The sequence below is a fragment of the Sphaerodactylus townsendi genome, linkage group LG07 (assembly GCF_021028975.2).
Source record: "Sphaerodactylus townsendi isolate TG3544 linkage group LG07, MPM_Stown_v2.3, whole genome shotgun sequence".
In the NCBI taxonomy this organism is placed as follows: Eukaryota; Metazoa; Chordata; class Lepidosauria; order Squamata; family Sphaerodactylidae; genus Sphaerodactylus; species Sphaerodactylus townsendi.
The window spans coordinates 288,728-303,536 of NC_059431.1; the positions used below are offsets into that span (position 1 = coordinate 288,728).

A 14,809-nucleotide genomic window follows, 5' to 3' on the forward strand; every position below is an offset into this window, starting at 1 on the left:
AGAAATAAATAAGCATATGGAAATAAACATATATATATATAAATAGAATAGAATAGAATAGAATAGAATCTTTATTGGCCAAGTGTGATTGGACACACAAGGAATTTGTCTCCGGTGCATAGGCTCTCAGTGTACATAAAAGAAAAATACATTTGTCAAGAATCATAAGGTACAGCACTAATGATTGTCATATAAATTTAATAAAACATTAAAAATATAAATATATAAACAAACAACCATATAAATAAGTGAAATATACAAATATAAATACAATTATATAAATATAAATAAATACACATATTAAATAAACAAACATATTGATAGTAGAAATAATGTATAAACAGCAACAACAACTACATTCTTCAAGGAGCTGCTACTCAAACACTGGACAGGGACGCTCTAGGCTGAGCGGGGGGTTGGGCCGGAGGACGGCCCGTCTGGCTCCTTACGGCTCTATGGTCCCCTGCGGGCGGGGGACGCTTGGCGAGGAACAGTGTGGCGAGAGCGGCCAGCCATGAGGGCGCGGGGCCCCAGGGGCGGCAGGCTGAGACGGCCGGGTGAGTGCGCCGGAGGGGCGTGAGGCCCAGCCCGGGCCAGGAGCCAATATGAGCGGGGGGCGGCGTGTGGGCGGGTGGCTTCGCCGGCGTGGGCGGGGCGTGCGCGTTGAGGTCAGCGGCGGCGGCGCCGTCACAAAAGGAAGCGGCGGCGGCGGCGGCGGCGGCGGGGGCGCGGGTGTCGCTGGCCGTGGGGGCGAGCGCGGGAGCGAGCGAGCGAGCCTTCCCCCTCCCCCCCTCCCGCCCCCTCAGGCGACGCGCGCAGCGGCCTCGGGCGGGCGGGCGGGCGACCGCGCGGAGGGAGGCCTCGCAGGGCCTTGGCCTGGCCTGGCCGCCCCGGGCCCCGGCGGCGCGCTCGGCAGCGGAGCCCCCCCGGCGGCGGCGGCGGCGGCGGCTGAGGGGCGGCGGCGGCCCCTGCCCGCCACGCCCTGGCCGTCCGTTCGACTGGTGGCTGGCGGCTCCGCCGGGCCCTCCCCTGCCCACCGCTGCCGCCGCTGCCTGCTGCCTCCTCCTCCCGGTTCCTGTCCCCGGCGGCCCGTGGCTCAGCAGCAGGTGAGCAGCTCAAGAAGGTGCTGATGCTGGAGCCAGAAGGGCTGTGGCAGGGAGCTGGTGGAGGGCTTCCGCATCACCCTGGTGGACGAGGCCGACCTCTACAACTGGGAGGTGGCCATCTTCGGGCCCCCCAACACGCTCTCTACGAGGGCGGCTACTTCAAGGTGAGTCTGGACAGGTAGGCGCGCCCGGCCCAAGTGCGTGCTCCGGGAGGGGGGGACCCCTCCCCCACCTGGTCGCTCCTCTCTCTGTGCTGCCCTGGCTCCGTCCTCACCTCCCTTCCTGGTTTCACTGCCCGGTGCTTCACAACAACCCAGCGAGGGTGGGCCCCGGGCCGCTCAGGGTTCACCTAGACACCTCTCCATGGGAGGTTTGGACTCCCTGTCTAGCCCAGTTGCCATACTTCTTGACACTCCAGAAGCTGCCAGCTGTATTGGGTCAAGCTTCATTCCCCTCAGGTCTGCTTCTATTGTCTACAGCAGCCCTTGTTAGTAGAGCCAGCTGTGGTCCCTCACTGCCCATTGCCTGACGCTCCGATTTCTACTCTGCGCTGGCTTCTTCTTACTTTTTAAAGTGTGGTTTGTTTTCACAACATCCCAGCGTGGCTAGCCAGACTGGTCTAGGTTCACTGAGAGTGTTGTGTCAATTGGGGAGATCAGAAACCTGGTCCCCCCCCACTCCTAAGCAACGCTTGATGCCCTGGTTTCTACTCATGCTCTTGGCTTATTCTTTTTACCTGTTTATCCATGGTTTGTTTGCACAACATCCCAGTCATGTAGGCCAGACTGGTTCAAGTTCACTTGGAGAGTGTTGTGCTGACTGGGGATCGAAACCTGGTCCGCCCCCATTCCTACATTGCTTGATGCCCTGGTTTCTACTCTGCCCCGGCTTATTCTTACCTATTTAACTATGGTTTGTTTGCACAACATCCCAGTCATGTAGGCCAAACTGGTTCAGGTTCACCCGGAGAGCTTCATTGCAAATTGGGGATTGGAATCTGGCCTACTCCCATGTCTACGCTTTGGTGACTTAAAAGGTAAACAAGTGAGCACGGGGTTATTACTGACATCGCTTCCCATCGTTTACTAGTCAGGCTGTTTATATGGGCTGGTTGGCCGTGGCCTTCACTGGTTGTTGACGCTTTACCTTCAGAAAGTTGGGCACTCGTTTTGCTCACCTCAGAGCCAACCTGAGTTTGGCTGGGACCGAACTCAGATCATCAGCAGAGCTTGGAGTGCAGTGCTGACCATTTTCTGCCACAGGGCTCCCTAATTTCTTCCCCGTTCGATATTCTTTATTCTCACGACAGTCCAGTGAGGTAGGCCAGTCTGCTTCAGGTTCCCCCAGGGAGCCTAGTGACTGAGTGAGGATTGGGACCACCCTAAAGAGAGCCAGCGCTGCAGGAAGCGGGTTAGAGAGCAGGTGCACTCTTTGTCTGGAGAACCGGGTTTTGATTCCCTGCTCTGAGCAATTTGAGCTGTGGGAGGCTTATCTGGGGAACTAGATTATTCGTGCACTGTACATATGCCAGCTGGGGCACCTTGAGCTGAATCACAGTTCTTCCGGAGTTTCTCTCAGCCCCACCCACCACACAGGGTGTTTGCTGTGAGGGGGAAGGGCAGGAGATTGTCATTGCCCTTGAGATCTACCTTACAGGGAGAGAAAGGGGGGATATAAATCCAAACTCTTCTTCTTCTTCTAAGGGAGTTGGCAGCTTGCTGCATGTCTTTCCCCAATTTAACAGAAGGAATTCTGAGTGGAATGAGGAAACTAGTTTTCCTATAGTGCTGGAGCGTCTCCCATACATTCCTGGCTTCTGGGGTTGATCCGTGGAACCTCTATCACAATGCCGCTTATCCTTATAACCCTGCATTATTAAACATGCTTCATGGACGTTCCCTTTGAGAGTTCCCACAATGCCCCTGTCCATTTCTGGCCCAATCAGAGTTTTCACCGGGCTATCATCATGTCTGCGGCCTTTGTGAGATTCTCCTGGCAATTTGGAGGTGCTTTCCTCCCCCTAAGGTTTTCCTTTCCTCGCGCATGCAAAATAATGTAGTTTTGTCCACTTTCCACAACTGTTTGTAAGTGGATTTTGCTATCTCCACACAGCTTCAAAGAGCATTGGAAAGCAGCTCTGAAAAGTGCATTATTCTGCATGCGCGGAATGAGCCCAACAGAGTAATATTCTTGAGAGTTGCTTTAATAGAAGAGGAGATTGGATTAAAAACCCTCTTTGCTCTCCTGTAAGGAAACTCAAAGGGACCTACAATCTCCTTCTCCCCACAGCAGACACCGTGTGAGGCAGGTGGGGCTGAGAGGAGTCTGGAGAGAAACCGCATCAGCCAAGTGTCACCCAGCGACTTCAAGTGTAGAAGAGGAGGGAACTGCCTGGAGTTCACCAGATTAGAGTTTGTCACTCATGTGGAGAAGTTCTTCAGTTCTTCAGTTTAGTGTCCCCCCACTCTTAACCACTACACCACGCTGGCTATCTCTCAATATCAGGTCTTGTTGGACTGGAGCACCTTCCTTATGAGGAGTAGGCTCGGCAAAGGTTTTGGGGACCTCTTTAGCTCTTGGAGAGGAGACGTCCTGAGGGGGGGGGATAGGATTGAAGTCTGCACCATGCATGGGTAGAAAATGTCTAGAGAGAAATTCTCTTTCTCTAATATCACAATACCTGCTAAGAACCAGGGGGCATCCATTGAAAAATGCTTGGGGGGGGGATTAGGATCAATGTGCAATACCTCTACACAACGTGTGATTGGTGTTTGAATATGCGGCCATAGGAGGTGGTGATGGCTACCACCCATAGCTTTAAAGGCTGACAGATTTTATGGAGGAGAAGGACCATGGCTACCAATCTTGATCCTCTTTGATCTGAGATTGCAAATGCCTCGAAGCGGCACTAGGTGCCTGGAGCACAGCCGAGAAGGCTGCCACCTCCTGCATGTGAGCTCCTGGGGGCACCTGGTGGCCACCGCGTAGTAGCAGAGAGCTGGACTAATGACCCTATCTCGATCCAGTTGGTTTGTTCTATGTTCTTATGACTCGCTATTGAAACAGAGCGCCTCCTACAGGACACTCCCTCGCCCTGAATTTGGCAGGGCAGGGCTGCAGTCCAGCCTCCCCTTTACGCAGGTTTCATTTCATTCATACCCACCTCCTCCCCAATGGGGAGCAAAGTAGCCAGCTGTTCTCTCCTTCATTCATCATTGCAGCTGCCCCTAAGGACGAGGTGAGGCTGGGCTGAGGTACAGCTGTCTTGTGGTCACCCAGTAAACCTCTTTGGCAGAGCCGGGATTTGAATCAGTCTCCTAGATCCCTTTGTCTTAACAATTCAACCAGTACAACGCCACCTTCGGGTGTTGTGTTGCATGCACTTCTGAGAAACAAACTTCAGAATATACTGTGATATACTGTAGAGTTAAGTTGAGTTTTTCAGCACATTTTTGTGCTGAAAAGCCCCCCCTAATTTTATACACGAAGCCAGCTGTATTTTAAAAATATTTTAGGTTTTACTTTGTCAAGTTGCCGGGCGAGTTTTTGTATTAGCAGCACCAAAAATTTCAGGATACCATCAGGGCATACCCTGGATGATATCTAGCCAAGTTTGGTAAAGTTTGGTTCTAGGTCCAGGAAGTTATGGGTCCCCAAAGAGGGTGCACTCCATCCCCCATTGTTTCCAATGGGAGCTTTCACAGTAGATGGGGCTACATTTTGAGGGTCCATAACTCACCACACCTGGGTGGTATCATCAGGATAATCTGTTGCTGATGCTGTGCCAGGGTTTGGTGGATGTTTGAGGAGTAATTAGATAAAATTAGGGGAACTACAGCTACCAGCATGGCCAATTGGCCATGTGCTGACAGAGGCTGATGGGAATTGTAGTTCCTGAACATCTGAGAGCCGTAGGGTTCCCCTACTCCTCAGGGATTCAGGCTGGATCTCAAGTGGTCCCCCCCATCCCCCATTTTTTTTTCCAATGGGAGCTATAGTAGATGGGGCTACCCTTGAGGATCCATAACTTTGGACCCCTTTGAACCAAACTTCAACAAACCTGGGTGGTAATTACCAGGAGGGTCTCCTAAAGATACTCTAAAATATTGGCACTTCTAACATAAACATTCTCCTGACCAAAAAAATCCAGCCTTAAAAGATTTTAACTCTTGTGTTTTGTTTGTTGCTGGCTGAGCTAAGGTTTTGTAATTTCTTTTAAAGTTATTGTTGAGACCATATTGGTTTTACCTTTCCAACTTACAGAGCTAGTTTACTGTTTTTCTTGAAATGAATATTCAAAAATGTTTAACCTACTGATGCCTCAATTAATGTAATTTTATTGTATCTATTTTTATTTTTGAAATTTACCAGCAGCTGCTACATTTCCCACCCTCGACTTATAATGCTGAAATAAAAAAAGTTTTTCCAGTTTTTTTGTGGTGAAAATTAGGGTGCCTCAATTTATACATGGGCTCCATACACGAGTATATACGGTACTATTTCAACTTCAACCCCATATGTGGAAAAATGGGTATCTTGTCTATATGTTCTCAGGTGTATCATTTGGACACTCCGTTGGCCATAGTTGTGACTTCAGGCCTCTTGGGAAGTATTTGTATGTGAAGGGAGAGAAAGATTATTGGCTTTCCCCCTTTTGGAATCCCAACATCTGTAATTCCAATTCTTATGGTAACTTTTCTTTTCAAAGTGAAGTGTGGCATCTTCTGTGTATTTGGTTCCAGTGGAGCTATCTTTGACCCTCTAGCAGTCTAGCTGGCACATCCAAATGAACTTTGCTATCCTTCAACCATCTGGCATGTTCACACACACCCTCTGACCTGACGGTTTCTTTTCCCATTATATCCATATCCAGGAAGTCTGCTTGCGTAGAAACACAAGTCTGGTAATGTTTTGAAAGAACAATCCCAATCTGATCCTTGTTGTGGGACTGGGCTTGGTTTTAGTAGATGTCATATTTAAGTGTCTGTCTCCACTGGAACTGGCAACCTATTGGCCAGTCTGATGTCAAGTGTAGGGGCAGGGATAATCCACAACGCTCTAACTCTGTGCCCGGAATAACCTGGAGTTGCCTTTCTTCTCTTCAAGCAGGGTAGGGAACAGATCTGGTTGGACTGTAAAATGAATGTGAATGAGCTGCTGGAAACCTGGGCTGCAAATGTTCGTAACAAGCATTCAGATGCAGCTGGGAGCTCAGCATTGCATGACTAGAATGCTGTTTATTTCCCCTTGGCCTGGATCTGTTTGGGTTTTGGCTGGGATAGCCTTGGGTTGCAGTTATATATTGCCTTCCTTTGGCTCTGGAGGGCCTAATTAGGTAACTTAGAATGTCGAGTGGACACCCAAAGCTGTCTGCGTGCCATCTGCTGGTGGTTCCTGGCCCCTCAATGATGCCACCTCAATGGGATGTGCTAAGTTGGAGTCTCCCCAAGACGGGCTAGGACCTTTACAGCCCTGGCCCCCCGGCCTGGAGTGAAGCACCCTTCCTCCAGCTGTAGCGGGCCCTGGCAGGGTCCTATGAATCTCAGAGGGGTCTGTAGACTGAGTTGTTCCACTGGCCTTGGAGGATCCTAGTCACGAGGTTCTCACTCGGGCCTTCCCTACTTCTAGTTTCCTGGTTCTCTTTGCTCCCTATTTTATAACTGTTCTTGCATATTTATTTCATTTTTAGGGCATTTGGTTGCTCCTCTTTGGTGTGGTTTTAAAGGAACTGATCATGGGACGCCCATTTCATTGTTGGCTTGTTTTGACCGTTTACATGGTTTTAATGGTTTCAACGTAATTTTAGTATATATGGTCACCTATTGTGACCCTTGTTACATATTGTACATGGATTATAGCTGCACCACCTAGAGCCCCCCCCCCTTTGGGATTGGGCGGTCTATAAATTTAAATAATAAATAAACAAATAAATAAATATTTCTGGCAGTGTTAAAAAAGCCAAGGCGTGCCTAGAGGTGCAAAGAGCCTTTGGCTCTCAGTCTGTGTTATGGGGATCTGTGGGCTCCACCAGGAGTCCCTGTAAAGTGAGGCTATACAAGTTCTCTGTTGGGAAAAGAGAAGGGGTGTTTGCAATCGGGCTCCTGTCCTTTTGTTTGGTGATCTGAATCCCTCTTGGGCTGCGTGGCTGTGGATTGCTGCGCCTGGGAGAAACCCATGGAAAATGAACAGTCTGTCTGCACCTGGAAAGTAGGCACAGAGGTTGCACACTTTAGCCCGAGTAGGACCTCCTAGGGTCAAGTGATGGCTAACTCCATGGTATGTGGTGCCAGGAGGGTGCACTCGAGCCTCCCTCTGGGCACGCACACAGAGCTCTGTCATGTAAAGGAAACCAGCACCTCTACACACACACACATACATCTAGGGTTGGAAGCCTGGGCCACTGAGCACTTACATGCCAAGCACTGCATAGGGAGGACTTGGCTGGCGGGCCTGGTGTCTGTGTTCTCAGGTGGCTGCTGCCCTGAGGGGGGGGCTAGGAGGAAGCAGGGATGCTGAGAGGCACAGAGTGGTGCATGGGACTTGGGACCTAGAGGTGGCCCCTGGCTGCCAGTGGGAGGGAGGGAGCTAACCGCTTTTTTTTCTAGTCCAGGTCCTTAGCATTCAGGGTTAAATTGTCGGGTTGGTACTTATGCATAAATAAGTGGGTTTTGGGCTGCAATTTGGGCACTCGGTCTCAAAAGGTTCGCCTATCAATGTCCCAGGTGAGGGCTGTGTAGGTTTGTGTGTACCCTGTAGGTGTATTTTTATTAGTTGGACAGAGAGGCCATCTCATTGGCTGTGATATTGAGATGGTAGGTAGGGACAGCGATGATGGTTGTGCCTTTCTAGACCGAGTGTCTGAAATCTGCAACCCAAACCCATCTTATTACTGCAAAGTGCCAACAGGGCACTTTAACCTGAATACTGAGGTTTTGGTTTAAAAAAAAAAACAGTTGGCTCCATTACTCGGCAGTAAGATTGGTGGTAGTCGGTGGTTCTTGCTTTGAAGCAACCTGCAACTCTTCCAATGGGTGAATCACTTTTACTCTTAGGAGGGTTTACTCAGAAGCAAGCCCCATTGCCAGCAAACCAAGCTTACTCCTAGGGTAAAGGGATCATGCTTCAGTTCTTTGCATGCAGCACCAGTTTAACAGCACCCTAACAGGGTTACCTCCACTGCTTCTCCCAAAACTAGGTCCAGTTTACACAATTTGTTCTCCATCAGCCCAGTGCCAGCCTAGGTGGGTGGGGAACCCCATCATGCCCACAGAGGGCTTTGAGTGCCTCTGGCACCTCGCAAGCATAGGTTCGCCACCACCATGCATGAAGCAGCTCTGACTGTGCTCTCTTCCTCTTGTACACCTCCATCACAGTGGTCGAAGACCTCCTGTCTCTACCCAGCTGTGGGGATTAATCCTAGATCTGTACCAAGGTTTTTTTTCTGTTATAGGACAAGGGTAATGAACTGTTGATCTTGTGCACCAAACCCGGCCTGTTATCTGGACAGTCTCTCAGCTTGCTTTGTCTCAGTTGGCCTCAGTAGAGTTTTCAGTCCCAAAGGACTGGGGTGAAAGAACTCCTTCCAGAGTGCTGCTTCTGCAGGTTCCCAGTGCAGACAAGAATCAACTTTGGCTGTGTCTCCACATGGCAGCTCTGCTTATCTGCAACAGAACGGCTGAATTTGAATCCTTAAGCCCCCGAGAGACACACACGATTGCCAAACACAGAGCTTTGAGAGTTAAAGTTCGGTATTTTAATAAGGGAGTTTCAGACTCTCAAACGCTTAATTTCCAAAAAATCTGTCCTGGCCTGTAGGGTTGCTACTTAGTCTCAAATCAACTTTGGCCCCTTCCACAATTTTGTAGTTTATTCTATTTTCAAAACCACTTCTCGCGAACTGTTTGCAAGTGGATTTTGCTATTCCGCACAGCTTCAAAGAGCACCGAAGCAGTTTGAAGTGCATTATTCTGCATGTGCGGAAGGAGCCTCTGATTGAATGTACCTTGCATGCCATTTTAACCTAATTTGAGCTTTTAGTATATTGTATCATAGCTCGTAAATTTTATCATTGCTCTTAATTGTTTACTTGTTTCTATATTGTATTCTCTCATATATTTTGTGCAATCGCCCTGTACTCTTCGCCAGATGGAAATTTATGAGAAGTCCAATAAAATAAAATAAATAAATAAATAAATAAATAAATACCTGGGGCACTGTCAGTATGCTGCTCCCTAACCGGTCAGTTGTAGCTTTGCTGAAGTTGGCCTCAGAGGTGATCTGGCAAGTCCCAAATCTGAATAGTGCTGGGTCCCCCTTGGCTGGTTCAGTTTAGAAGAAGAGCAGAAGAGTTTGGATTTATATTCCCCTTTTCCCTCCTGCAAGACGAGACTCCGTGCGCCTTGCAATCTCCTTGCCCTTCCCCTCCAAAACAAACACCCCTGTGAGTATGGGTGGGGCTTGGGAGAGTTCAGAAGAACCGTGGTGATTAGCCTGGTCACAAATCTAGCGCCATGGTGTGGGAGTGCACAACCTAATCTGGTTCCCCGGATAAGCCTCCACAGCTCAAGTGGAAGAGCTGGGAATCAAACCCGACTCCTCCAGATTAGAGTGGACCTGTTCTTAACCACTAAACCATGCTGGTTCTTACACTCACAGGGTGTCAATCTCACGGGTTCCTCCAGATGTTATGGACTACAGTTCCCTATAATCCTCTCCCAACCTGTGCACGCTGGCAGGGGGAAATGGTGGGAACTTGTAGTCCCATAACATCTGGAGAGCTTGTCACAGTACATACCTAAGTGCTCTCTACACTACGAACCTGGGGCTTTGGCTGGGGAGGCGGTGCGTAAAATCAAGATAAAAATAAATAATAAGTTAAATAATAAAACCTTCTCTCATCTGGCCACCCAAGGTGTTAGTTTGTGGGAGTAGATCCTGTGTCAAGTACAGCGGTCTCCCTCATCTCCTGGTGCTTATTTAACTGCAGTTCCAACTCACGCTCGGGCCTTGGCTATTTAAAATCACGCTGGGAGAAAGTGATATCTCCCTTGGCGATGAATATTAATATGTTCCAGGGATGCGCCTTTCACAGCAGAAGTAAACTGCATGAAGGAACTCTGGCAGATCTCCCTGGCAATGTGAGCATTACTGTGATCCTTTCTCTAAGCAAGGTGATCTAGGGGAAAGAGGTTAAAGTGAATAGTTGTCGGTACATTTCTGGTTACCCGTCTCTATTCCCCTGTTTCAGCCATGAAGGTTTCGGAGTTGAAATAGCCCCGTTGGCTTTACCGATGATCTCCACCTCCACGGTTGGATAAAAGCAGTAATTGCAATTGCTGATGGTAAAGTTAGATTCTTATAGGAGGCGAATTTTGGCACTCCAGATGTTATGGACTACAATTCCCACCAGCCAATTGGCCATGCTGGCAGGGGCTGATGGGAATTGTAGTCCATAACATCTGGAGTGCCAAAGGTTCGCCACCACAGTGTTAGACTTTTCAGCAAGATTCACTCATTTTTCTGGATTTTCTAGCTGTGTGGCCACGGTCTGGTTGTTTTGGCTTCTCAAAGGTACCAGCCGTAGATGCAGGTGAAACCTTAGGAGCCAACATTACCAGACCCCAGCCACAAAGCCCGGGCAACCCACAACATCCGGATTTGCTGATGTTTGGGGGGGGAATTGACTACCATCAGTGTTTGGCGCTAAAGGGGCAGCCTTCCATTGGTTTTCGCTGTTTTCCGGCTGTCAGGAGGCGCTCCCGTAGGACAGGCCGACTCAGGTGGTGCCGATTTATGGGTTGCTCTGAGGAATCTGTGGCATGCCATTCCACCTGTGCATATAAAACCTCAAGCCAAGATCATCCTAAGCACAGCGATTGGTAATAACTTCAAGGCGTTCTCTCAGATGTTATGGGACCACAGTTCCTACTGAGTACCCCGCCACAGCATCAATCCCTGGCAGAGAAGGATGGGAACTGTAGTCCATAACATCTGGAGGGCCGCGAGTTTGGCAATTCTTACCTATGTCAGATTCTCACCAGTGTGTGCATGACACCCGTCCTTATTTGTCACTCTATTCCTCTAGGACAGTGGTGGCGAACCTGGTACTTCTAGGGGATGAATGGTATGGACTACAATTCCCATCAGCCCCTGCCAGCACGGCCAATTGGCCATGCTGGTAGGAGCTGATGGGAATTGTAGTCCATGCCATCTGGAGTGCCAAAGGTTCGCCACCACGGCTCTAGTATCAGTTGTGAAGCATCTTGAGGCTTTCCTCGGTTGTCTGAGGGTGGCCAAACTGATGTTTAACCAAGACAAGATGAACATGACGTTGGCTGGAAAAAAGAGGTGCTTAGATGAGGCTGATCTACCAGCTTTAGACGAGGTCGTGGTTTCTCTGGTCAGGCCTGGAGATACTCCTGGGCTTGGCCTTGTTGATTGGAGCTGTTGTCGGGAGCTCTTCCTGTTACCCTCGGCTTCTAAGTTGGCATGCAAGGGAAGAGAGAGAGGGAGAGGGAAGGGACGGAGGGGGAGGCATGCAAGGGAAGAGGAGGGAGGGAGGGGAGAGAGTGAGTGGTGGCATGCAAGGGAGGGTTGGGAGGGACCCGTCATCTGGACATGACCCACCCACCCTAGCGGAGGGAGAGGGGAGGGAGAGAGGGGTGGCATGCAAGGGAGGGCAGGGAGTGAGAGGTGGCATGCAACGGAGGGGAGGGAAGGGAGCCCGGCATCTGGACATGGCCCACCACCCTAGCAGGAGGAGGGGAGAGTGGCATGCAAGGGAGGGGAGGGAAGAGAAGGAGGCCCGGCATCTGGACATGGCCCACCCACCTTAGCAGGGGGAGGGGGAGGGAGGGGTGGCACGCAAAGGAGGGCAGGGAGTGAGAGGTGGCATGCAACGGAGGAGAGGGAAGGGGGCCCAGCATCTGGACATGGCCCACCACCCTAGCAGGAGGAGGGGAGGGAAGGGGAGGAGGCCCGGCATCTGGACATGGCCCACCTACCTTAGCAGGGGGAGGGGGAGGGGTGGCATGCAAGGGAGGGGAGGGAGTGAGAGGTGGCATACAATTGTAGTCCATACCATCTGGAGTGCCAAAGGTTCGTCTCCACGGCTCTAGTATCAGTTGTGAAGCGTCTTGGGGCTGTCCTCAGGTGTCTGAGGGTGGCCAAACTGATGTTTAACCGAGACAAGATGAAGATGGCGTTGGCTGGAAAAAAGAGGTGCTTAGATGAGGCTGATCTACCAGCTTTAGACGAGGTCGTGGTTTCTCTGGTCAGGCCTGGAGATACTCCTGGGCTTGGCCTTGTTGATTGGAGCTGTTGCTCAGAGCTCTTCCTGTTACCCTCGGCTTCTAAGTTGGCCTCTTGCCTTGACTCTGCAGATCTAGAATTAAGGACAAGCAGGTCAAGAAAATGTGCACATGGCTGCTAATTATAGAAATCTGAAACTATATATATAATATATATTTATTACAGTTTAAAATCATCAGAATATATTAGGCTGCAAGTGTTATATTGCACATAGATAACACAAATGGGTCCCACGAGACATTTTTTTGTCCCGAGAGTCATCCACGTTTTGGCCCGATGGCCTTTCTCAGTGGTCAGAAGTGAAACGTCTCATCCAGACTAAAATGAATTTGATTATTCCACTCTTTATGGCAGAGGTGACATTGGGGCAGAAATGACCTCGAATGGCGCCTGGGTATCCCACAAAATTCAAATCCTCAATAAGGGAATTGGGCCAGTATGTGACCAGTTTGCTTTAGTGGGGTCTCATCGTATCCCAGTAATATGATACATTTCTTAAGTCTGCAACTGTGGGACCCATTTGTGTTATCTATGTGCAGTGCAACCTTTGTAGTGTAGGCTGTTATGGGCCCTTAATATATTCTGATGTTTTTAATATGTTATGATCTTTTTATAGTTGCTGGTCTTGTATACATTTTGTATTGTTTCAGTAGGTAATTCTAGTGTTATAGGGTTAATGTCTGTTCCCCTTCTCTGTTTGCGCTTGCTCTGCAGATCTAGCCATGCTGATTCACGCTTCTATGAGTTTTCGATTATAACGCAATACCATATCATTATAATACTAATTATATTATAGTACCATTTACTTGGGGCTCCTGAGATGTCTTGGCAGATTCAGCTGGCACGGAATGGGGCAGTGGATCCTGTGTGGGGCCTAGGGGTGCCAATTGCTTGCTGGTTGGGGCCTCTCTCACACACCTTCCTGCTTGGAGTGATGGGAGAAAGGTGCAGGCCCAGAAATGGCATCTGTCAAAGAAAAAATATCTGGCGTAAGTGAAAGAAGAGTTGAATGTATATCCCCCGTTTCTCTTCTGTAAGGAGACTCAAAGGGATTTACAATCTCCTTTTCCTCCCCGCCCCCCCCGTGAGGCGGGTGGGGCTGAGAGAGCTCCAAAGAGCTGTGACTAGCCCAAAGTCATCCAGCTGGCATGTGTTGGAGTGCACAAGCTAATCTGGTTCACCAGATAAGCCTCCACAGCTCAAGTGGCAGAGCGGGGAATCAAACCCGGTTCCTCCAGATTAGAGTGCACCTGCTCTTAACCACTACGCCACACTTTCGGAGATGGCCTGAGCCATTCCAGCATGCTTGACGTCACATCTGGGATTTCAGGGAGGTGGGCCATCCTCATCATCAAACATAATTTCTGCCCATTCCCCTGTCTTGGAAGCCCCTGGGGTTGCTGGTAGGTAGCCTCACACCTGTGCTGTGGCCAGGTGTTTGGAAAATATTACATCGCTGCTACGTGGACTGCATTGGTGGCCTTTTTCCTTTGGGGCTCATTTCAAAGTGCTGGTTCTCACTTTTAAAGTCCTCTGTGGTGGGGCACCCTCGGATCTGCCAGGCTGCAACTCCTGGGACGTCCCATGTGTGTCAGTTGCGTTCCTCAGACGGCCGCCTTCTGGTGGTACAGTCACCTTAGCTAGGTGTAATGCCCTGCCTTCTTCCTTTAGCCTTGGACGCCACCTTGGAATCCCACATAAAGAAAGGAAATGCCCGTGTGGCATGGGTTCCGTGGAAACAGTATCTCATATGCTGTTGAATTGTCCTTTTGATGAGATAGGTAGGAAGAAGCACATAATCCCCTTCCTGCATGGAAGTGAAGGCATTACAGATAAACAGAAGGTTATATATCTTTTAAACAGCCACAACTACGAGCTGTTGGAAGCGGTGGCTAAATTTTTAAATGGTGTTATTTTGACTCGTCAGAAGTTGTAAAGGCCGTTATTATCTTGCTAAGTTAATATTAAACTATTTATATGCCATTAAAGGTATTTGAAATCGAACTGTGAATCACCCATTTAGCAATGGTTTTATCACAACTTTCTCTGTGAATGGTTTTGCCTGCTACATTGAGGCAGGCACCGGACTGTCCTTTTCCAGAGGGCATTTGGTATTAGGGGTAAATATTTTTTGTTTTTGCCTGTTTGGCTGCACATTTACCTTTTAACTGGCTTGTGTGTTTTTTAACTTGTGGAGGTGTACAGTGTTTCACCCTTGCTGCTGTGAAGTTGCAGTGATAAAGTGTGGAATAAATTGTATTCTTTCCATAAAAAGGGAAAAAAAACAAAGGAGAAAGCTCAGCTTCTCTGAGCCCAGCTTTTGTTGGGGGAGAGAGGGATAAAAGTCAAATAAAGATAATCTAGTAACTAATTTAAAAAGTGGGGGGACGGGG

At 49.2% G+C, this 14,809-nt stretch overlaps 1 protein-coding gene across 1 annotated transcript in view; it reads left to right on the plus strand.

The window, feature by feature from the left end:
- The first annotated feature begins 964 nt into the window (after positions 1-964).
- Positions 965-14,809, plus strand: part of UBE2R2 (ubiquitin conjugating enzyme E2 R2) — an 80,493-nt gene continuing 66,648 nt past the window's right edge. The window contains exon 1 of the mRNA XM_048504219.1: positions 965-1,270. Within this exon, the coding sequence (XP_048360176.1) occupies positions 1,130-1,270 (141 nt within the window). The 5' untranslated portion in view covers positions 965-1,129. The remainder of the gene's footprint in view (positions 1,271-14,809) is intronic.